Genomic DNA, 22331 nt, shown 5'->3' with positions numbered 1-22331 from the left:
GTTCCCAGTTTTTGAAGTCAATGAAGTATCCAATCTCAGTATTAGGAATGCCACAAAAGAAAAAGGGCAATATACGGACGGCGCTGGGAGAGCGACAACAAGAGGGTCTTAAGAAGGACATTAACCTGGAAGTTCAAGAGGACGAAATTCCAGGAGATTTGGAAGTGTCTGAAAGTGATCACACTAGCGAGTCAGATGGTTCGATAAACTCTGAGGAAGAGAGCGATGAGGAGGAAGCGGAAGGGGCTTACTTGCGATCAGTCTCAAGGAAGGGACAAGGCACCACACCAAAGCGGAAGGATCTGCTTGACTCCCGATTTGTTTTGCCAAGCGACGAGACCCAGGATAGTGATGGTCGAGAGAGTAGCTCAGGGGGTAGCGACGATGAGGTAGAAGGCAATTCTGCATCCGAAGATGACCATGACGATAACAGTTCGGAAAAACAAGACCTCGCTACCCTTCTTGATCCTGACAATAGTACAATAACAAATCCCCAAGAACTGGCTCTCCCGCCACTCTCCTCCGCAAAACCTCTAACTGCCAAATCCCTCGCAAAATTCCAATCCAAAGTAGATGCAACAGGCGTCATTTACCTCTCTCGTGTCCCACCTTTCATGCGTCCCATTAAACTCCGTCAACTCCTAGCCCGTTTCGGCGCGATCGGTCGTATCTACCTAGCGCCTGAAGACCCACGCATCGCAGCCCGACGAAAAAAGTATAGGCATAACAAACGACAGAACTATACGGAAGGGTGGGTGGAGTTTCTGGACAAAAAGGTTGCACGACAAGTTGCAACGCATCTGAATGGAAAGCAAATCGGGGGCAAAAAGCGAAGCTTTTACTACGATGACATTTGGAACATGAAGTATCTGCCACGATTCAAGTGGAACCACTTGACCGAGCAAATTGCTTATGAGTTGAAAGTGAGGGAACAGAGACTGAAGACTGAGATGGCTCAGGCAAAGAGGGAAAACAAAGCGTATGTCAAGAATGTAGGGAAAGCGAAAATGGTTGAAGCTATAGAAGAGAGAAATAGACAAAAGAAGCGAAAGGCGGGAGCTGAGATCGGAAAGGATGACGCGGCTGCGTCGACCCTGAACGCTGATGAGACAACGGCCATTCGCAGGCGTTTCAAACAACGGAAGGTCGTGGACTCTGATGCGAAGGCGACTACCGCTGGTTCGTCCATAAAGAAGGCAGCAGTCTTATCAAAGCTCTTCGGTTGAGTTTCCAAATGTGTAGGATACAATTTTTTAAATACATAATACTTGCATGAACGTCTATAACGTCTATACCATCCCTTTCATATATACATTGTCTCGAAATGTTATCCCTCTTTGAGACATTCATTATCAGGTTACTTCCATCGCAAAACGTTCCCTCTGCATGCAATCGTATTAACAGTGGCCACTTGTCGAGTCTTCCCGGTCTCCGCCTTGTCGGCGAGCCCAGCGTTCAACCCGACTGTTCGCTCTTCAGTCTTGACGGTCACCATCAGGAGACCACCACTCGGATCTTTGATCACCTGCTGCGCTCTTAACAGCGTCAGCATGTCGTATGCACTGGTCGGTAAAATAAAACCAGAGATTTGAAGCTTGTGCATCGTCTCAATCATCTTCCCGCCAACGGGATCTTCCACATCATTATAGCGAACTTTCTCATTTTTCAATATCTGTGGTAAACATTCGACTATAGTTAGCTGCAAGATGTGGCATCTTTCTTGCAGAACTTCGGATTTAATTCACAGACCTTTGCCGTCTTTAGTGACGCGTTCATAAACGGCGTTGCGCACAGTAGCGTTGGTAACTGCATCGCACGTCTTTCTGTTTGTGGTTCCTTCCAGTTTAGCAGAAAGTTAAACAGGCGGTGGACATTCGCGTAACCATTAAAGCGCAGTGGATGCTTCTCTTTGCTGCGGTCCAGTTGACCACTTGGTATTCTGCATTAGAACGACTGAAGCCCATGAGACGGTACAATTATAGCATCAACGCACCTCGATTCCCCTCCATCCGATGTTTTGGAGCCGTCGTCATTCCCAGGTTTTTTGCTGAAAAGCGGTGCTCCGTCAACTTCAGACCGATCTTGTCGACGGAATACCCGTCCTCGATCACCAAATACCAGGTGGTATTGGATGCCTTTTTCAAAAGATGAGCACCTGCTTTAAGGGTCGGGATATTTGCCAGCTGATTCCGTTACCTTCAGCGTCTAGACATTTGCGTATACCGGCTGTCGACGTCGACATGAATGCATCGCATTCCTTACTTGAATCTTTGTCGCCCGAAAACAGCACAACGGAGAACTGCGAGTTGATGTAAAAAAAATACTCGGCGTGACCGTTTCGTGTCATTGCATAAACAGACTGGAAGGCCTCTTTCCTGGTAGTAACGTACGGATTAGTTCTGCTGGAGAGGCGCCTGGTGGCTGAAGTATGATCTCACCATGCTTCTTCACATCTTCTAAAATGAGCTAACTCAAGCCGTTCGTAGTCTTTCATTCCAGCTTCATCTTCTTCCTTGGCAAGTACCTTTGCCATTAAGGCAACATTTGACGGCGCAAGTTTATCCGGCGGATAAGTCCAATGATAGAGGTAAGGGTATATTGAGCAACCAAAGGTTTGCTGTCAGAAGGTTGACCAGCATTAAACAAGAATTTCCCTAGATAGGCCGTCAAATGACGAGGGCACTCACATTTTTTGGCAAGTCTTTTGGGTCTTCAGCACGATGTTGGACGAAATGTAGCAAGTAACCGGATTGTTCGTCAGAAGTTCCTTCGGAAGCGCATGCAAAGGGTTTTCGGGACAATATCGTCATGCCAGTTTTAATGGTCCAATCCATCGGTAACTCATTGGAATTCTGTACAGGTAACGTTTTAGCGTCTCTCACGAGCACATGGGTTGTCAGCAATTGTAAATACACGACGTACTGCGACACGTTCCACACTCTCTGTGCCCCTGATATCGCTGGAACATTTCTAATATACTCAGTGAGTCGATATATCAAAGATGCTCCCTCGCATAGACCCTTACTTACCGGAGGTTCGGGCGCCGGAGACGTCTTCTTGTCAGCTGGTCAGAGATTCACAGGTATTTAAGATGCTATCTCAGGTATTCGACGGTTAAATCGAAAAACAGCCTTACTTTTTCGCACTTTAGTCAACTCCGCAATAGCCAAGATTTCTTGTTCGGTAATTCCTCCCCTTTCCTACAATCAGGTGTTAAGTATATGCTTGGCTTTGGCGAGCACGTAGCCAAACATTACCAGTCGTTTCCCAATAATGAGGTCCAAAAATCCGGTGCTGTTTCCAGCACCGACCTCCTGGTCGTTTGGTTTCACATCGTCTCCATTAATTCTCAGTTCCCGCTGAGCGTCGTGCTCATCGGTGGCACAAGATGCTGGTGTGAGCTCTGTCTCCTTACATAACCCCTGCAACTCGCAATCCTGTTCTACATCAGACATATAGCCATGCGATGCTGCCTCCTCGTCTTCGGATGTCACGCTAGCGTCACTATCGTCCTTATAATGACTGGATGCTTCCAGAAAATCAGTCAGCGATCCCCGAGACTTTTTCGAAAGCGAGATATGTGGTGTTGCGAGTCCTGCTGGACAGGAGAAAGAACGGGAAAGCGACTGGATCACCGCGAAATTGAATGAGGACATCAAATAACCTTCGACCTGTTGGGTTCATCACGTACCGGTGCAAGTTTGGAGACTTTTCCGAGCTGAGTCTGGAGAGCTTGGCTCACATGCTCACCCATACCTCCGTCCAGGAGCTCAAAGCCATCTCCGGCTATGCTCGCGGAGTCTTCATCGTTTGGCAACAAAATACGCGATTCGCAGATGTTATCGATCACGCTAAAAGGATTCTTCTTCTTTACTCTTAATTCCCCTTCTTCTTCGATTGAGGCAGCGAAAGGATTTAAACTAGCGTTTGCCTTCGTGGTTGAGGTCAAAGCAGAAGCCGGTAGAAGATTGCAAGGAGGTTGAATTTGTTCTACATCGACCGGTTGTGGTCGTGGGGGTCGACCAATTTTAGGAAAAAGGGGACATGGTGCAAGAAACGGCCCAGATGACAGACGACCACTCAGAGATGAGCGCTGTTGAGGTTTCTGGTCAGAATTGCGTGCAGTAGATTGACTCTCTGAAGCGGCCTTTCGCCGTTTTTGAAGTTGTTTTTGCTAAGCAACTTTTCAGTTCTTGAATAGCGCATCAAGTATCATCAACTAGTATTCCTACCCTAAGAGCGGCTAAATCCAGAGGACGCTTTTTGGTTTCAGCAGGCTCGTCCATAGGAGATTTTGCGGAGATGACTTTCATACAGGACGAAGATTGGCTCATCTGTCCAGGCTCCCGGACAAGCTAAGCCACAGGCTGGGATTCTCCTGGAAAGACTCTGGAAACCTTGTCGGTTCCAAGGGCGGTCTGGCAGTCTGATATGCCCTCCGTCGCAAGAACATCATCTGGGAGGATTTTATCAGGCACATACTGAACTATGTGACTTATGTTAGGCAAGATATAGACGGAAATATAACACATTTCAAAGGTCCGGCTGCGTGAACACTGAAGAGTATTGTATAACCTCTTGTCATATACTATGGTGGGTGATTTGCCTGCACCGACATATCCAAATACTGTCAGGTCAACATTAGCTGAGCAAGGGAGAATTGTTGGCTTTACATCTCGTACATATTTTTTTTTCCATACGCTGAAACTCATGGCTAGTGTTCAATTGCTGCTTACGCGATTGCTTTATAAACAAACGCCCAAGCTATGCGCAGCCAGCGGGCCCGGTGTCGTTTTTTACGCCGAGCAGCGTTCAAACTGCCAGCCCATTGAAGAGGTGCTCTCATGCCCGTGCAATATCATGCCTAATATCTACCACCCAACGAATGGGCAATTTAGATAGCAATTCATTCTTGCTCTGGCCCACATGAATAGGGACACGTGATTTGAATCAAGGGAGACCAATGTGCTTAGCTTAGCGATCGAAGTCCAACTCCAAGCCTACTCCACCTTCTTACCTACAATCAGTTTCATTCCAGCGCTGCTGCCGATAGTCACTATCGGTTCTCCCTTCTCTTTACCGTCACCAACAGCACACATTTGTGTGAGAGCCGGACTGCAATCTGAGTGCAATATTGGCCTGATATCCGGGCAGGTGTTCCATTCCCTCCCAAGTTGACCAGCGAAATCCAACACGACCTGCCTTAAGCTGTTCCTACTCCTCCGTCCTCTGTGAAGAACGACAACTCGCCTTTCCTTTCCTGACACAAATTTACTGTGCGTTTGACCTCTGTGGAGACTTGTTATTGGGTTGTTGCACGAGGGAGAGGTTGGGGAACGCCCTGGAGCGCACTTGTTGTTCGCCGTGCTTCTCTCGCTTCATCTGCTTGTAGCGTTATTGCCGTTGCCGTACAGGACTCTTCAGCTATTGTGACGCGTTCTGTGCGCGTGTTTCTGCTTGGCTTTCCGTCGCAAGCACATGTCAGATCTCTCAGCCCACCGCACCTCCCATGCGGCGTCTCAGGCTTTTCCCGCACCGTCAAGTCAGACAACCACCGTCAATCATAATGACGTTGAGCCACTCCCGTCCTATTCGATTCCCGATCATCTTGCCCAAGACCTCCTTCGATTTTACGAAGCATATTATAATAGTTTTGCACGAGAACCACTTCGGGCAGCGAGCGACAGTGCGCAGAGTGGCACGTTCCCGGCAAATGATGTTCCTACCAGCATACCTGCAATCCCCACATCGGTAGGCTTATGTAACTCCAAGCGTTTCTACGCTGTTCCCATTCGCTGCCGAGTGCTGACACTTGATCACCTATTGTTCATTTCAGACGGCAACGGAAAACGTTGCACCGTACAGTGCTCCTAATCTCTATACTCCCTACTGGTACGGATCAAACCAGAAAAACGACTACGACTACAGCCAGGGATTGGCCGCACTAGAAAATCTATATGGCGCAAGTCTCGCGAGCCTGTATGCCAACCCCTTTGGATATGGTGCATCTATGTCCGCAACTTCCAGTTCGTCGATGCATGCCACATCTGGTTCTGCACCACAGAGATACTTTCCGGCTCCATCCTCTGTCCACACTCCTTCGGCCCCGTCATCGTCTGTGGCGACCTCACAGTTATCGGCTGCTTTGGCTCCGGCATCCGCAGCACCAGGAGGGAAACAACCGCATATAGCCGGCTCTCTACCAGAGGGCACACTGCCGAACTTCTCGTCATCAATAACCACTTCTACTGTATCACCTCCGTCTGCGAACCCAGCGACGGAAGCCGCGTCGCCAGCTCCGTCTGCAGCAACTACCTTGTCATGCGAATCAAATAGAAGAGAACAAACTCTTGGCCACGCCAAGACTGGAGATGTGGATATTTCATCAGGCCACAACGCCTACCGGACGCCCTATCGACAGGGTGAAGAAGAAAGCTATGGCGACTACATGCTGTCGTTGGAAAACAGCGGAAGGCTCAACGGAAGAGGAGCTTCCGAAGAGTTGGACTTGTACGGCGCGTCCTATGGTTACGGAGAATATGGGTGGCCCACATATTACGACATTCTTGGAAAGCCGGAGCCTTGGTTGAAATCGACACGTAAGGTTACGTTGGCTGAAAGTATGGTGCCTTTATATGACGGCGATATGTTTGAGTCACTTTGGAGAACAAGATCATCACCTACCAGTAGCATTGCGAGTTTCCGCCCGATGTGTCCGGAAGCGAATCGATCACCTTTTGACCTAAGCAGTTTTCCACTGTTGCGGCCGTGGCTGCCAAAAGCCGTTGATAGACGTATCAGAAGCCCTTCACTCGATATTGAAGAGCATCCCGAACCGCCAGAACCTGCAGTTGAGGTGATTGAACAGCAGCCGCCTGCTCAGAAGCTTCGAGGGCCACGAGCAACGTCTGTTCGAGGCAAGCGGAGAAAACGTGAGAAACGCGGAAGAGTCGTGCAAAGCCTCACTGGTAAAAATGGGGTAGCTAGCTCTAAGCGGGACCGAACACCGCCTGCGCAGCGTGGTGAGGAAATTGAAGACGGTAACGCAGTCAATGGTATGTGTCAGGGATCGTATCTGGCCTTATGTTATGGAAAGGCTGTGGCAGTGGCTAAATTCATCGAACAATGTTCAACAGACGCAGAGGATCTCATGCAGCTTAATCAAGCCTGTTCACCCACGAAGAGCGTCTCGGTCGCTCCCGAAAATGACCCGTTTGATGAACGATTAGGCGTCATTCAGAAAGCAGGTGAATTATACCGAGCGGAGATGCTGGAAATCAAGGCACAAGCCGAATCTATCCGTAAAAGGTATGATGGTCTGACGTGTGCTGCTTCATATTTATGAGACTCGTGTATTCACCAATACGTTTTAAGATTGTGTGATTTGGAATTGCAGCAGGTTGAGCTCGAGGAAAAACTCCTTGGCGAAGGTGGGTGTCGCTTTTCAAGTGTTCTTGAACAGTTGATCTGCATCCGCACGAGCAAGCTTGACTGATTTAGTTGGCTCACAGGCAACCATCCGGAGTATCTTTCCCAAATTGCTGAAATCACAGAAAAACGAGAAAGACGGTTGACGATAGCGGCCAATCAGCTCCGGCATACTATTATACACATCAATAGCCAGTATGAGGCCGCAGTGAAGCTTGCCTCTGATACGTTTCTGGTAGCTTTAATTGACCGCTTGGCAAGCTTTTTTTCGGCGCTCATTAATGAGACAATCTTTACGTTAATAGGATCGACGGTGGAATACACGAAAGAAGATGTTGGACAGTATCGGCGAAAAGAAGCAACGTTTAGTAGCGGAGAGAAATCGCGACTTAAGTAGACAACCAGGTCAGTATTGAAGGCTTTGCCAAACGTGAAATTGGACTGAATCGAGGATGTGCTGATATCGGTTACCATTGTAGGGCTGACGTTTGCTTATTCACCGAAAGCTCTCCGAAGACAGCGTGTCGCGCGAGCCGCGCAATCGCTAGAAGACGCTCCCGGCTGGGTAAAGAAGCGGCTATGCAAAAAACGCAAAGATATCCTAAGGGGCAAGGTGAAAAACATGTCTTATTTCGGACTGTGCGCGACCCCGCATTTGACCAGTATGCTATCAGATCATTGTTCCATCCTTTCCGCAGGGATTGGAAGAGCACGAAAAGGACGAGGATTTGGCGTTCATACGTTTGTTGACGACTGGTTTTTCGGCTCCAGAAACTGAAGATGCAATGGTTCGAGATGACCCGACGACATCAACAGCTAGCGAGACCGAAACCGCTGATGACTCCGAAACCAGCGGATATGACGAGTCTGACGATGAAATTGTCATTACAGAGTCTTCCCCTATTACGGAACGATAGCGAACACTTGGCAGTTCCGCGTTCATAGAACCTTCGCGGGCTCACCTGTCGGGGTGGCCCGTGGGAGGTCATCGGAGGTGCTATGTATTGAGGCGAGCAGTGCCGATGGAGATTTATTTATTACGGACTCTTTCTTTTTCGATTGTCTATATTAGTTTCTCTTTTTTTTTTTGGAAAATATTTTATATATTATTATTTCCGATACATTTGACATTGTAAATTACGTAAGCCATCGGGGTCTCCCTTCTATCGACCAACCCACTTCAGTTTCTCTGCCATTGCAGCTCCGTAAGAATGCAATTCCACAACGGCACAGATTGGAATCGCCATCACGGTGTTGGTGCGACTCTGTTGGAAAACTGGGTGGAAGAGCGGGCGGTTGGTGACCGAGTGTTGGATGAGCGAGAGGATATTGCAAACCTGAGTAAAAACGGTCATCGTGTGAGAATCAGGGCTGAAGATACTATCATATTGGGTTTCACTTGACTCATTGTCCGTTACAGGATATCTTGATCCACGGCTTAGAAAAGCAGTACAAGACCACTACGCAGCGCGAGGCACATAAGCCATTCAATGTTCTAGACAAAAATGTGAATCACTTGGGAAAGCGAAGTCAACTCGTAGAGGAAAATCTTCTGAAAAAAGCTATGTACGTGAGTGCAATTGCTGACAATATACAAGAAATATCAATTTTGAGATAACACTGGATATTAAGCGAGGATGTGAAAGACACTCCACTTGACCGATCAGCCAAGGGTTGGATGTATGTATAGTCTCGATTTTTCTCATTCGACTATCCGGACTGACTGACAACTCCTATCTTTAGATCAACTCATCAAGCAGATTTTGCTCACGAGGACGTATATGGAACATTGAAGGAGCTGGGTACGTGCATCATGACGGTTGTATGACAAAGGATATCCCTAATTGCGTATATTCTGATCGATGCAGGCAGCGAGCCACCATCGGAGGTAATGTCGCGAAGGTTGACCAAAAAGGGCGGAGTTGAGCTAGCGTTGACCATATACCACCTAATAGGCCGACAAAGCTCGTTTTGCCCATCCCATTACTTTCTGGTCGGACAGCGCAGTTAAAGGAAATGGAACCACCATCTCGTCAACACCCACAAAAGATCTCCAACGCCTTCGAACGCCCAATGGAACTACTGCTCCCGGTCATGCCTCTGCGGCTGCTGTATCGTTTGGGAAACATTCAGATTTCAGTACGCCAATACAAGAGTATGTGAAGGCATCCATCAAGGATCTCTAATATTATTAAGGAGAATACAATCCATCGTCACCCTGCGTTGCACAGTTTTCCACTGCCATTTTTCATGATAGGAATAAATTGATGTCTATGATACATGAACCGTATGCTTTACCTCCGCGAATGGTGTAGATTGGCTTAACGTTTGACCCTGCAAACGAGTCATTACAATTAGATGATCCATCAAGATCCAATGGAAGACAAGAAGACCGCTTACCAAGTATTCTTCTTTCTGGCTTTGGGTTGACCTGTCTTTTTACGTTCAACCTGTCTGGTGTCGATTGTCGTAAGTCCCGCTAGAAGAAGAGACATTATGTTTTAAGAATGGGATATAAAAGTAAGACCTACAGTTAACTTACTTTCTTTCATGGCCGTCTCTAGCATTGGATCATGTATGACTAACCCTCGTGCCACTGCTACAGAGACCGCGGCAGCTTGCCCTTCAGGGGAAAGTTAAGCTTGTCGCCCATGAATCGTTGTTCAACGACCGATCAAGATGACATACCAGAGGGCCCCCCACCCTTCACCAACGCCCAAACATTATACTTCCCCAACTGACGAGCCACCTCAAGTGGTCGCACAACAACTTCGCGGTCAACATCCTCAGCAAAATAATCCGAGACGGGAGTGCCGTTCACATATACTTGACCATCACCCTTCACCATCCACGCTTGTGCCTTTGCGGTTTTTCTTGATCCGTACGAGTATGACCGACCAAATTCGTCCAAACCAGCCCGCTCCTTCACCTGTGTAACAAGCGCTGCTCCTGGTTTGACAAATCTTGACAGCAACCGGTTTACGTCCGGATCACGAGCTAATGGCAACATTAGGACGGTCTCTTTCTGACACTACGGAGGCAGCAATATGTGAGAGTTACCTTGAACTGTATATAGAATATTCAGCTTATGCACGAGCTCAGTGTATGTGCTTCGAACGAGTTTATACTCGAGAAACTCTTGCATCTCCTCCAACGTCATCCACTTGGGTTTTGCCATAATGGATTTGTACTGAGAACTATCTCTGAATGAGAGAGCATGCTTCCGAATCAAAGCGTTTAAATCCATCACATCTTGATAGTATCGAGGGTTTCCGGTGAAGTAGGCGATGTTTTCTGGTCTCGGTGTCGGGTGTGGATCGTTGGCTATTGTTCGGTTCTGGGGTGGAGCAGTCGCATAGAGACGACCATGACGAAAGGTATGACGGAGAAGTATGGGTTGAGTACCATGAGTAGTAAAGGTAGCACGGCGTGTAAACAGGCTGGCGCTAACGAAGCAGCGTGTGGCCGCCATGGCGAAGAACGGGACGGTGATCTGGAAGGTCAACGTTGAATGTTTGAACGTCGGACTACCAGTTGTCATGGAGCTTCAGTGCTAAGCCTATTAAGTAAGCACGCGGTGGGCGGGGTCCTCCACACCAACTCCCGACATCCTGCACCATCAACTAACCCCAATGAACCTGGAACTGCGAGAAATCCGATTGAAATGCTGCCTCTGTGAGCTAGAATTGCTACCCATTTTCAGCAGGTGGAAGACATGACAGCGGCATCAGCTTCGCGAACAGCATCCACACCGTTGGCTGACGACAATGCTATTGGAGGGACCACAAGCGGAGGAACGAACCTGGAAGCTGCTTTTGATAGTGCAACCGGACCCTCATTACCAACCGTGCATTGTCTCATAGCAGCGACATCCTCAACGTTGCAAGCCGAAACACCGACCGCAGGGGAAAGTTTGCAAACACCAGCAATGAGCCCAGAGCAGCCAAATTCTACCAGTCTCTTCCCAGAAATTGCCCTCGACCGGTTTCGCCGGCAGGAAGATGCACTGCACTCAGAGCTTTTCAAAAAGAAACGAGCTCTCTTTGATATTCAGCACGATGTTGATGGATTGCGCGCTGAAATAGAGGTTAACAGGAGGCACGAACAAGAGGTGTGGCCATCTGATCTCCTTATAACGCATTTACAAGTTTCTGATGCTGAATCATCTTATAGTGGAATACTGCTGTGCAACAGTTGATCACCGAAAATATTCAGCTTGTCCAAGCGTTAGCTCTCCTCAACATCTCTACTCCAGTTTTGAACGACCGCCTTATATCGATCGCAGAGAGACATAGCAAAGACGTTGGAACATTAACTGCTAAAAATCTGGCAGCGGCCCTGGCTCAGGCCCAGGAACAGAAACAGCAACAGCAGCAATCTAAATCCAGGCATAGAACAGCAAGTAGAATCCCGAGCACGATGGGCATGAACAATGACGGTCATCAACGTACCGGAAGTCGAAGCGCGAGTCGCATGGGAAGTGTAATGGGATCAATGGACTTGTCAGCTCCATGCTCCAAGAAGGGATCGGAAGAAGTTCTCAGCCAACATCCTCGCCCTGCGAGAAAATAAACGTTACCCATATGTAAATAATGAACACTTCTATCAATCATGTTTCTAGGCTTTAATATTAACCAGTGAACATCCTTAATTGTCACACTGTATCTAACTAATTGTACAAGCAGGAGATATTTCAAAGAGGGCCCGCCCTCAAATATTGTCAGTTCGTCTACTGCCAACCCGTACTGCCATGATCAGACTGTCAACCCCATTGCAATAAGGTTATGTATTGGTTCAAAGCTCGATTTCACCGATACACCATATTCCGTCTAAACACATGCAATAAAGGTTCAGGGTGGGTAAGAATGAAAGTGGCCAATCCTGGAACTAACCTCGACAGTTCTGATTACACTGTCAATCTTTCCTAAACGTTCCTTGTGTTTATCTCGCTCCACTTCCCTTTGGTCAGCCTCTCGTACGAGGAAACTGTACTTTCCATCTGCAACATCTCGATATCGTCGTGCTTGACGTTGCTTCAAAAGAGTCTGATTGGCCAACTTTATAAACGGTCATTAAAGGGTGAAACCAGAGATGATAGGAAACATGAATGCTACGAACCAGCTCCTTCTTTTGTAATTGAGTTTCAATGTCCGTCAGGAGCTGCTGCTCCTTTGCTTCCAGGTCTGTGATTGAATTTGAAGCTTGAGAGACTTGAGCTGTCAGATTCTCTTGAGAAGATTGTAGCGCCACGATATCTGGAGGTTTGGAACCGGTGAGAATTGTCCTCGTTATATTGCTTCTCTGGGAAGGTCACCTTGATCACACTCCCGCAGATCGTTCATGGTCATTCGGATCTTCTTTGTTAGATCAGTAATTGCTTTCTGCAGTGATATTTGTCCGCCTCCTTTGCCTTTTGTCTTCGTCCGTGCTGTGATGCTCTCCCTTCTATACACGCTTTTCTCCATTTCCGCGACCATCTTTTCCTGCAACTTAAGCATGCTTGCATATCGAAGTTTCATTCGATGAATCTCTGCTTGCATCTCTTTGATCTCTGTAGCCCCAACATTTGGATCAAGAGCCGCCTGCGTCTCTCGCGCCAGCTGTATCTTCTTCTCCCATAGCATCATTTGGCGTCTGTAACACTCCTCTTTTAGCTTGCAACTTGAGGAGAGCAGTGAGTCGACTACTTACTCTGCCTCAACCAGGCCTTGGAGAGCGCGTTGCTTTTCGGATTTGAGATTCTCAAGATTCTGCTCCATTTGGATCGACTCAAGTTCTGCATGCTACAGGAGACGTTAAGATTTGTACTCGTTATAGATGTCATGTAACTGCGCTTTACCTTCAGCTTCGCTCTGAACTCTTGCTCTAAGCCGAGATTGTTCTCCTCCAGTTTATTTTGCACAGAGGCTTGACGGGTGAGAAGTGTATTTATCTTCACCATGTCATTTTGAAGTTGTCGGATGTTTCGTTGGTGCTCCCTAATCTCTTTCAGCTCAGTATCAAATGCATCTGGAATCACTTAATATCAGTATTCATTTCTACGCATTGTTCCAGGGGTTTCACGATACTCAACTGTTTACCACCATCTTTTTGCGGCTCAATACAGTCAATCGCATCCGCAGATCCTGGGTTTCATCTGATACTTCTCCTGTTCGCTTTGTCATTACGACTAGCTCGTTTTGTGAACGAAGCCAGAATTGCGAAAGCTGTGAGCATTCCTTCTCCTTTTGTTGAACCAATTTGCTCAGATTATGAATGGTTGCTTCCAATGGGCCAACGGATTCATCCTAAACATTAGAATTAGATTGCGGGTCGTTGTAGTTGGTATGGAATAGACTCGCACCAGATTCTTCGCCGTTAACTGATCGTATTTCTTGTTCAACAGATCCATTTCACCCTGTTTCTTTCCCAGCTCATCGTTTCTCCTGCGTATCTCCACCTCATATTTCTCGATAACCTCATTTCGCTCCGCCAGCTCCGCATCCAAAACCTGCAGCGTCTCCTTCATCCCCCGTATTCGAGAATTTGCGTTTAGTGTCTCCAACCTGATGTGACTAAGGTCGTTCTCCACTTGGGCGATTGTTGCCTCCTTCTCATGTATTTGGTTATGGAGACGGTTATTGTCTTTACGCGTGCCTTGAGCGCCTTTGGAAATTGAAAGCTGGGTTTGCAGATGTTCGGTGATTTCAGATTGGAGCTTTTGGGTGGCCACGACGGTTATGTGGGTCTGTTTCTGAACTGCCGACATCTCCATTTGAAGTGTCTGACGTTCCTGTTGATATGTGTGTGAGTATTGTAAGGGCAACAGTGTCAACGAGCATGTTACAGAGCCATACCAACATGACTGTCCCCAATTCCGCTTCAGTCTGAGACAGACTTTTTGTGTACATTGTCCAACTCTCCTTTAGCTTCTCCTTCTGTTCATTGATTGATCCTATCTCCCTTTTCAGAAAATCTACCTCCCCCTCCAATTTATTCAAAAGGACAGTGAGCGATTCATTCTCTTCCTGCGCTTTGCGAAGCGAATGCTTGAAGCCAGAGATCTCCCCGGTCATATTCAGGATGGTATCCTTATTTTTCCTGGTCAATATGATATGAGAAAAAGAGTGTAAATTACCAAGGCACAACAATGGAGAACACTCACTGGATGCCAGCATCGATTTGTTGGAGAACTTCTTCCCGCTTTTGGAGCCCGATCAAACTGCTTTTCCATTGATGGAGAAGCTGTCGTTTCTCAAATTGTATCGCCTAGAAGCAGAGCTAAGTTGAACCGCTCTTGTTGTGGCCATTTTTGGGATGCCTTACCTCCATTTCCGTCGCAGCATCCTGCAGTGTCTCCATAGCTGCTTTGGTCTCTTTCTGTTGCGCAAGCAGTTGTGTCTCATATAAAGCCCGGCGTTCTTGGAGTTTACGCAATTGATCTGTAAGGTGGTCAACAAAGTAATCCTAATATGTAGAATAGCTGCTAATAAGCATCTTGTCATAATACAGGACGTAGATACCTCACGCTACATACTTGGCGCTTCTTGTCCTGCTCCTGTTTGATCAAGTCTTCCTCGGCCTTCATTGTTGTTCGCTTGGCGACAAGGATTTTAGATCGAAGTTCCTCATTATACAAATCCACTTGTTTGATTGTCCTCGATATCTTTTCAAGCTCTTGCTTGTGTTGGTCCACTAGGAGAGGAAAGGCGCAATAGCGATCGGCGTTTTTGAGCAACTACAATAAAATAAAGATTCCTCAAGCAAATACGCACAGTTTTTGGCATGCTGCTCCACCTTCTCTTTCTGTTCCTTCCACTGCGCTGTCGCATGTCTCAACCGACGCTCCGCTTCTTCTCGATAGCCCCTAATCACGTTCAAATTGTCCTGTGTGCCTTCGAGCATGGCTTGATGCCGTGCTAGTTGTTGCTGCAAGGAGTAAAGCTCAACACCAATGGCTTCTCTGCGAAGGTTGGCGGCGCGAACGGCTTCCTCCTGAAGGAAACAAAGGATTGTCATTAGACTGACCTCGTAGCAAACTACCAAAAGTAACAATCAATTACTTTCTCTTTCAGATCATACTGAAGTTTGGATTTTTGCTCGGATAGCTGCTTATAGAGAGCGGCTTGCACACGTTGCATCAGTGGCTACATATCGAAGGCGTTAGATTTTGAGCCCGTGTGTTGCCAAATGTGAGCAGAAAACCTCACATTATCAGGATCCATAACCGCCGTGTCCTCAGCAATAGCCTCTGCATCCTCGTCATCAAACTCATGTTGCTCTCCTTCCTCAGGTCTGGGCAAAGGCTCATCCGGACCCAGATCGCCTGAAGCATGGGGGGACGCTTCCACCTCAGATGAGCTTGCCCATCTCTGTTGCGCAGATGCCGTGTACACATTATCCAGGCTAGTCTCTAGAGTACGGGTTGGAGGCCTCTGTTGTTCGGCATAGGAAAGAGAATAAGTTGGGAGAGGAGGTAGGGGAGGGTAGTTGGGTGTTTCTGGGACATCTTTCTGAGAGGCAGATATTTCGGCATTTGCGTTGGAATCACGTTGTGGGGATGAGATTTCTTCCATCTCAGCTTCTGCTGTTAATGAATACTCGTCGAAAGGCGGTGAAGATGGAGGATTTTCGGTAGGTGTTGCATACCCAGATCCTGCATTTGACCTTGTAGGAGCAGGCTCTACATCCACTGGATCGACGGGAGATTCTTCAATAGTGGGAGCCAGATTAGATTCATCTGTAGATGATGAGAAAACAGATTCTTCAATAGGAAGTGCCGGCGCTGATCCTCCCACTAATGACGATGAATGAGATTCCTCATTAGTCGGTCCCGGGGTAGACTCTTCAGCTAGGGATGAGAGAGCAGATTGGTCAGGGGCGGATATCGGAGCATATTCCTCAGAAGGAGGTGCAGGTGAAGATGCTTCAATGGGCTGTGCTGGTACAGATTGTTCAGGTGGGACTGGCGAAGTAGCCTGCTCAGCTGGTACGGTGACGGGAGTTTCTACTGGAGATGGCGAAGCGGGTGAAGCTCCTTCAGAAGATGGTGCAGGTGCTTCTCCGTCATTGTCCATCCTTTTTCAGAGATGTGCTATATTTCAAGGCTATGATTTGTGGAGGTTTAACTTGCCAAGATCTAACTGGTCGGACTGCTTACGCTCGCTTACGAGACGCGATCCTGTTAACTTGGCTTGACAGCCAAGGACAGCGATTTTCAAAAGATATCCGCATAAGTAAACGCAACGTTCTTTGTATTTTTGGCAGCAGGGCAGACAAGGAAAAAGCCAGCATTTACGAGATTACATGTCACATATCGAGCACCTTTTCTACAGTTATTTTTTCTGGGACATTGGCCACTTGGATGCTGTGCTTAAAGTCCAATTTCACTCAATCGTTCCCCACCTGTCAGCATGCATTTGCGACGACGACACGAGCAATGCCAAGATCGTTAGTATTTCCTGCAAGTTTCCTTATCCTTGTTTGCGACCGTGTTGAAAAACCATTCCGTCCATCTTGCAAGCTCTCGTCGCTCTCCCCCATCGCATCCATTTATGGGTTAATGAGCTGCTTAGGATACCTTGAAGTCAAAAAAAAAAACGCGTCGATTTTCCCGTCCAGAAACTGCAGAAAAAAAAAAAAAATAAAAGAACGGGGCAGCGTCGAGGATAAAAGTGTGCAGTCGTTGTAGTCGCTTTTCATCTCTTTGAGCATTTGCACATTACATTTCCATTTAACAATATGCCGCCAAAAGGAGACAAGAAGGCAGAACGTGCTGCAAAGCGGGCAGAAAGAGCGGCAGGGCGAAAGGCCAAGAATGGTTCTGTTGAAGATATTACGAACGGCGTAGATACTTTGGCGATAGACAACAACAGAGTCTCTTCAGGAGTCCTTACTTCGCAAAAGGATTCTCGGGATGTCAAGGTATATGGACAGCTACAATCTTAATGGACTTGCAACACTCGCTGACTGTTCGGTAGATCGAGTCATACTCTCTCAGCTTCTTCTCCCAAGTCCTCATCAACGAAACCACCATTGAGCTCAACTTTGGTCGACGATACGCTTTGATCGGTCCCAACGGTTCAGGAAAGAGTACTTTCTTACAATCCTTGGCTGCTCGCGAGGCTCCAATTCCCGAACACATTGATATCTATCTGTTGAACGCTGAGTATCCACCCACAGAGATGACAGCATTGAAAGCTGTTATCGATGACGCCGAGCAAGAATTGAAGGTGAGTACGCATCCCGTCACTTTGTGTATCGCATTCTGTTCAACGACAATTTTGTCCTGTAGCGCCTTGAGAAACAAATGGAGGATTTGCTGACAGAGGACCCTGAGTCTCCCTTGTTGGACGATATATACGAGCGTATTGACTCCATGGATGCGTCGACTTTTGAATCCCGAGCTGCCTCCATTCTTCATGGTCTTGGGTTTGACGAAAAGCGTATGAAGGTGGCAACCAAAGATCTCTCTGGTGGTTGGCGTATGCGTGTCGCTTTGGCGAGAGCTCTTTTCGTCAAACCTACGATGCTTCTTTTGGACGAGCCCACCAATCATCTCGATCTTGGGGCATGTGTATGGCTTGAAGAATATTTGGCTCAGTACAACCGTATCCTGCTATTGGTGTCGCACTCGCAAGATTTCATGAACGGCGTCTGCACCAACATTATTGAATTGAATCATAAAAAGCAGCTGAACTACTACGCGGGTAACTACGATACGTACGTGAAGACGAAGCAAGAGCTGGAGGTCAATCAGATGAAGGCATACGAAAAGCAGCAAGAAGAAATCGCACACATGAAGCAGTTCATTGCATCCTGCGGTACCTACGCCAACTTGGTTCGACAAGCCAAGTCGAGACAGAAGATCTTAGATAAGATGGAGGCGGAAGGACTAGTGGAAAAGGTGGAAAAATCTCGCAACTTCCAGTTCCGTTTCGAAAGTTCTGGGCAGCTACCACCGCCTGTTCTTGCATTTACCGACATGAGCTTTGCATACAGTGGGGACCTTAAGGATGCCATCTACCGCAACCTGGAATGGGGAGCTGATACCGAGTCACGTATCGCCCTGGTAGGACCCAACGGTGCAGGTAAATCCACGCTGTTGAAGCTCATGAGCGGCGAGCTGTCTCCAACGGCCGGGACTATATCCCGACACACCCACCTGAAGATTGGCAAATACAGTCAGCATTCCGCGGATCAACTTGACCTTGATGCGTCCGCCATCGACTACCTCCGCAAGACTTTCCAGGACTTGCCACAAGATCTTCCGTATTGGCGGCAGCAGATCGGCAAGTTTGGCCTCACAGGCAACTCCCAGTTGTGTCCTATTCGTCAGCTATCAGACGGACAACGTGCGCGTATCGTTTTCTGCCAGCTCGCTCTCTCCCGACCCAACATGCTGTTGCTGGATGAACCGACAAATCCACTTGATATCGAGACTATTGATTCATTGGCTGACGCGATCAACAACTTTGATGGAGGAGTGGTTCTTGTTAGTCACGATTTCAGATTGATCAGTCAAGTCGCGCAAGTATGTGTATCCATTTTTTCTGTTTTTGATGACTTGTTCCCTGACTTTTTTATTTTCAAAGCAAATTTGGGTATGTGAGAACGGATCCATGCGTCTCTGGAGTGGATCGATTGCAGAGTACAAGCAGCATTTGCGAAAAGAGGTCACCAAGAACATGCTAAAGTTTTAGATTTTTGTTTCTGTTGTATATTATTCGCGCTAGAGCATTTTGTTATTTCTTTTGCTTTTGGGGAGAACTAGGGCATTATTTTTATTATAGATTGTCGAGTGATGGATAGTACCATGTAGTACTGGTCGTATTGGTGAATATATTCAGGAAAAATGAAGAGAGAGAATAATATACAGTTCCTAAGCCTTTGCGCTCATACCCCAACAGTGCCTTTTCTCAGTCCCTCGATGCCAGCCTCATACCCCTCTTTTAATCCCGCCTCTACCGTCTTTGCTTCATTCAAAACCATGTCTACGACTGTCTCCAATCCTTGCCTTCCCTTTGCAGCATTGGCCTTGAACGAGTTTACGGCGGCCTCTTCAAGCATTCGAGCTACGTAATTCAAAGCTCCAAAAACCTTGACCTCCGCTCTCTGGTTAAAAACCGTCCCACCGTCAGGTTTTTGTGGATCAGCCTTAAACTCGCACGTCTCTTCCACATCCACAATGGATCGCATACTCAGATTGTTCGAAACCGCCTTGTAAGTTCGCTCCTTGGGATCCAGAAACGAGACTTCCCGAAAGTACGACACTTCTGGTATCGGCAACAATTTTCTTACTATTGCGGGTGCGGATTGTTTGATGGACAATAAACGCTCTGTTCGTAGGACGCCCGTTTGTGGGTCGATGCATCGTGAAAGGATGTCCACGGAGAGAACATGTGAAGAGTATTCATTGGGATACTTTCGCCAGTTTGCCGACGTTAAAGTACCAAAAGGATGTGCAAAAAGGTATTGGCTTTCCATAAATGTCATTGTGAATTGGTATAAAGAATTGCAGCTGTTTGTTGCGCGCGTCTGCGTGTACCTAATGCTTTATATATACGTTTGGGGTACAGAGATGACGATGAGGTTTTTAAATGCAACCAAAAAGTGAACGGAAACCCATCGAAAAAGGGCAGCCATCTGTCAGAATAGCACGGCCACGATCGTCATGGTGCGCCACTAATTAGCTAAGGGTCCGTCAATTGACGTATTGATCAGCACTTTAGAGTCGCTTACTAATAACATCCACAACACAAACTGCTTTTAGACTTAACGTTGCATTCGTAAAATATAATGCTATATGGCGCTTTATCTGAGCTGAAAGCAGTACCCTGCATACGATATTGCGGTCACATTTAAGCCAAATATTCTATTTTTTGCTTAATGTTTTCTAACTATAGTTGAACGTCCCGTTTTTGTTCCATGCAAGTTCCATTCCCTCCATGTTACTGGTATTCAATGCTGAACATTGAACGCTGACCCCTTCAGATTGTTGCAAGCAAGATACTTTACTGTGCATGCTCGTACTCGGGCAGCCGCAGCAAGCTTAAGCTGTGGTTGACATTGAATCCATTTAAACTTGCGAGTCTCCATTTCAAGCTCTCTGTACTATGTAGCTATGAAAAGACACAAGAGAATCTACGCTCAAACGGTCACCCTGCAGTTGCTATGGGGCGGTTGTCGTAGGTGTCCAGAAGGTCTATCAAAGGCACGCATTGTATAAGCACTGGCATAGCATTGAGGGAATGGTCTGCCCACGCATGTGATGTTCCGTCACAAAGCATTCTCGGAATCTTACGAAACAGAGAACGTTGACAGACATGCCATGGTAGGTAGGTAGGCATAATTGATGTTCGATCATTTAAAACCGCATAAAATGCAACGCATCATGTCCATTCCATTGGACAAGGCGGGGAATCAGATCGTTGACGAACTAAATTGAGATTGTACTCACCAAACTGGAGTCTGCACTCGCAAACATCATGTACTTTGGATTCCATTTTACAATCGCAGGCGGATCGGTATGTCCTGTTAGTGTGCATACCCGGGATCCATTCTCAGCCTCCCAGAAATGAATAGATCCGTCCTCAGAGCCTGAACATATCATGAAATCTTAGGGTATATATTTCCAGTGTAGGTTGCATATCAGCAGTAAACCTTTACTCACCACATGCAACAAACTGTCCGTCTGGACTGTAGCTAGCCTGCAACTCGATTCCGCGTGTATTGATGTGACCTCGCAAGTATTGCTTCATGGGGCCGTTGAATCCGTCCAGAATGTACGAGGTCTCTCCCCGTGTAGAAACTAATATATTCCTGCCATCGTTACTGAATTCGATGCCCACAAATTCAGGTGGGCCAGTCATCATATTTGGGTCATGGACAGGAAAAGTGGCAAAAGATCCCTGTGGGTTTGCAAGTGTAAGCGGACATGGGCGATGGATCAGTCCGTTGTGTCTGACATACCTTATCAAAGTTCCTAAGATCGTAGAGTTTGATGGACTCTTGAAATGCCACAATGAATACTTTCCCGGTCTGGTCAAAATTCACGCAAGGACGCCCTTGACCGGGTACATTCATCAGTCCCTTCAGATAGAAGTAAGGACATACGTTAAGAATATCAACAGCAAGGACAAATAAAACAAACCTGGGCATGCTGAACTCTCAAGTCCCATAGCCGAACAGTCCCATCCAAGGATGCTGACAGAAAGTGATCATCCTGCGGTGAGAGCTCAAGTCCAACGACTCGGCGAGTATGTCCCTTAAAATATCGGAGATATCGGTTATCATGAACAGAGAGGTATCGGATCGTGTCTATACGTAAATATGCCGTTAATGTAATGTCCCTTCTCATGTAACATGTGAACAAAGAATACCGACCATCTTCTTTTGTTGATGCATATATGATAGACGAGGCGTGGTGGGTAAAACGGGCGTGTGCGCAACCGTACTTTTTGCTGTACACAAACTGTTTCGAGCTGAAAAAAGTAAAAGGCAGTGTCAGCAGCACAATGCAGTATATTCTCGAGTTGTAAGAATACATACCTTCCCTTTACTGCGTCATACACTCTCAAGGAGTCATCGTCCGATGCAGTGACACAAAACTCTCCAGTGTCATCAAAATCGACCGAATTGATCTGAGATCTGTTGTCATTGAATACCTTGCCTATCAAACGTTAACATGAAAAACAATACGTTAGATTTCCAGTTCGCCTAACCATGTACTAGGTCCCAATTGCGGGCATGTGAAGACGCGCAGAAAGAGTAGGGCTGACCTACGGACCGATCTCGAATTGTGTTATCAAGTCTCTTGTTAGCCGTTCTCCTTCGGGTTTGTCACCAAGCGTTGTCGTAACCATCTTGCGGATTGAGATCGACGAGACTGCTGGACGTTGGTGTGAGACTGAGAAGCGGCCTTG

At 47.1% G+C, this 22331-nt stretch overlaps 10 protein-coding genes across 10 annotated transcripts; 5 read left to right on the top strand and 5 right to left on the bottom strand.

The window, feature by feature from the left end:
• The first annotated feature begins 15 nt into the window (after nt 1-15).
• On the top strand, nt 16-1294 carry SPPG_01451 (RNA-binding ATPase activator ESF2). Its single transcript, XM_016749768.1, has one exon. It carries the CDS (start codon nt 21-23, stop codon nt 1224-1226), a length of 1206 nt encoding a protein of 401 aa, XP_016612042.1. The 5' UTR covers nt 16-20; the 3' UTR covers nt 1227-1294.
• SPPG_01450 (uncharacterized protein) lies at nt 1217-4334 on the bottom strand (the record flags this gene model as incomplete). Its single annotated transcript, XM_016749767.1, has 12 exons — nt 1217-1672; nt 1750-1930; nt 1994-2135; nt 2197-2375; nt 2439-2617; nt 2688-2852; nt 2923-2970; nt 3030-3064; nt 3137-3200; nt 3258-3626; nt 3692-4174; nt 4233-4334. 12 exons carry the CDS (start codon nt 4332-4334, stop codon nt 1358-1360), a joined length of 2262 nt encoding a protein of 753 aa, XP_016612041.1. The 3' UTR covers nt 1217-1357.
• Nucleotides 4335-5018: 684 nt separating this feature from the next.
• On the top strand, nt 5019-8345 carry SPPG_01449 (uncharacterized protein; the record flags this gene model as incomplete). Its single annotated transcript, XM_016749766.1, has 8 exons — nt 5019-5751; nt 5837-7055; nt 7137-7308; nt 7375-7430; nt 7512-7663; nt 7734-7833; nt 7908-8041; nt 8103-8345. Exons 1-8 carry the CDS (start codon nt 5479-5481, stop codon nt 8343-8345), a joined length of 2349 nt encoding a protein of 782 aa, XP_016612040.1. The 5' UTR covers nt 5019-5478.
• Nucleotides 8346-8639: 294 nt separating this feature from the next.
• SPPG_01448 (uncharacterized protein) lies at nt 8640-9614 on the top strand (the record flags this gene model as incomplete). The annotated part of the gene is made up of 6 exons (XM_016749765.1): nt 8640-8786; nt 8849-8994; nt 9061-9108; nt 9172-9230; nt 9297-9316; nt 9384-9614. The coding sequence occupies 6 exons, from the start codon at nt 8640-8642 to the stop codon at nt 9612-9614; spliced, it is 651 nt and encodes a 216-aa protein (XP_016612039.1).
• SPPG_01447 (mitochondrial 37S ribosomal protein MRPS9) lies at nt 9585-10933 on the bottom strand. Its single transcript, XM_016749764.1, has 5 exons — nt 10489-10933; nt 10117-10425; nt 9971-10051; nt 9829-9907; nt 9585-9762 (listed from the first exon to the last, which is right to left on the bottom strand). The coding sequence occupies exons 1-5, from the start codon at nt 10898-10900 to the stop codon at nt 9750-9752; spliced, it is 894 nt and encodes a 297-aa protein (XP_016612038.1). The 5' UTR covers nt 10901-10933; the 3' UTR covers nt 9585-9749.
• A 126-nt stretch (nt 10934-11059) lies between these two features.
• SPPG_01446 (uncharacterized protein) lies at nt 11060-12067 on the top strand. The gene is made up of 2 exons (XM_016749763.1): nt 11060-11539; nt 11602-12067. The coding sequence occupies exons 1-2, from the start codon at nt 11144-11146 to the stop codon at nt 11998-12000; spliced, it is 795 nt and encodes a 264-aa protein (XP_016612037.1). The 5' UTR covers nt 11060-11143; the 3' UTR covers nt 12001-12067.
• Nucleotides 12031-16513, bottom strand: SPPG_01445 (uncharacterized protein). The gene is made up of 15 exons (XM_016749762.1): nt 15618-16513; nt 15471-15554; nt 15183-15402; nt 14945-15102; nt 14734-14874; nt 14573-14676; nt 14265-14508; nt 13772-14200; nt 13502-13715; nt 13268-13437; nt 13120-13211; nt 12743-13062; nt 12547-12683; nt 12321-12485; nt 12031-12257 (listed from the first exon to the last, which is right to left on the bottom strand). Exons 1-15 carry the CDS (start codon nt 16482-16484, stop codon nt 12183-12185), a joined length of 3420 nt encoding a protein of 1139 aa, XP_016612036.1. The 5' UTR covers nt 16485-16513; the 3' UTR covers nt 12031-12182.
• A 526-nt stretch (nt 16514-17039) lies between these two features.
• On the top strand, nt 17040-19396 carry SPPG_01444 (ATP-binding cassette family ATPase ARB1). Its single transcript, XM_016749761.1, has 4 exons — nt 17040-17331; nt 17388-17639; nt 17702-18940; nt 19002-19396. Exons 1-4 carry the CDS (start codon nt 17149-17151, stop codon nt 19107-19109), a joined length of 1782 nt encoding a protein of 593 aa, XP_016612035.1. The 5' UTR covers nt 17040-17148; the 3' UTR covers nt 19110-19396.
• Nucleotides 19204-20078, bottom strand: SPPG_01443 (uncharacterized protein). The gene has a single exon (XM_016749760.1). The coding sequence runs from the start codon at nt 19900-19902 to the stop codon at nt 19303-19305; it is 600 nt and encodes a 199-aa protein (XP_016612034.1). The 5' UTR covers nt 19903-20078; the 3' UTR covers nt 19204-19302.
• A 143-nt stretch (nt 20079-20221) lies between these two features.
• On the bottom strand, nt 20222-22309 carry SPPG_01442 (uncharacterized protein). Its single transcript, XM_016749759.1, has 8 exons — nt 22196-22309; nt 21958-22078; nt 21793-21890; nt 21560-21726; nt 21379-21498; nt 21080-21317; nt 20867-21006; nt 20222-20611 (listed from the first exon to the last, which is right to left on the bottom strand). The coding sequence occupies exons 1-8, from the start codon at nt 22269-22271 to the stop codon at nt 20579-20581; spliced, it is 993 nt and encodes a 330-aa protein (XP_016612033.1). The 5' UTR covers nt 22272-22309; the 3' UTR covers nt 20222-20578.
• Between the last annotated feature and the right edge of the window lie 22 nt (nt 22310-22331).

The sequence above is a fragment of the Spizellomyces punctatus genome (assembly GCF_000182565.1).
Source record: "Spizellomyces punctatus DAOM BR117 chromosome Unknown supercont1.2, whole genome shotgun sequence".
In the NCBI taxonomy this organism is placed as follows: domain Eukaryota; kingdom Fungi; phylum Chytridiomycota; class Chytridiomycetes; order Spizellomycetales; family Spizellomycetaceae; genus Spizellomyces; species Spizellomyces punctatus.
This window is presented reverse-complemented; position numbering and strand designations above follow the sequence as displayed.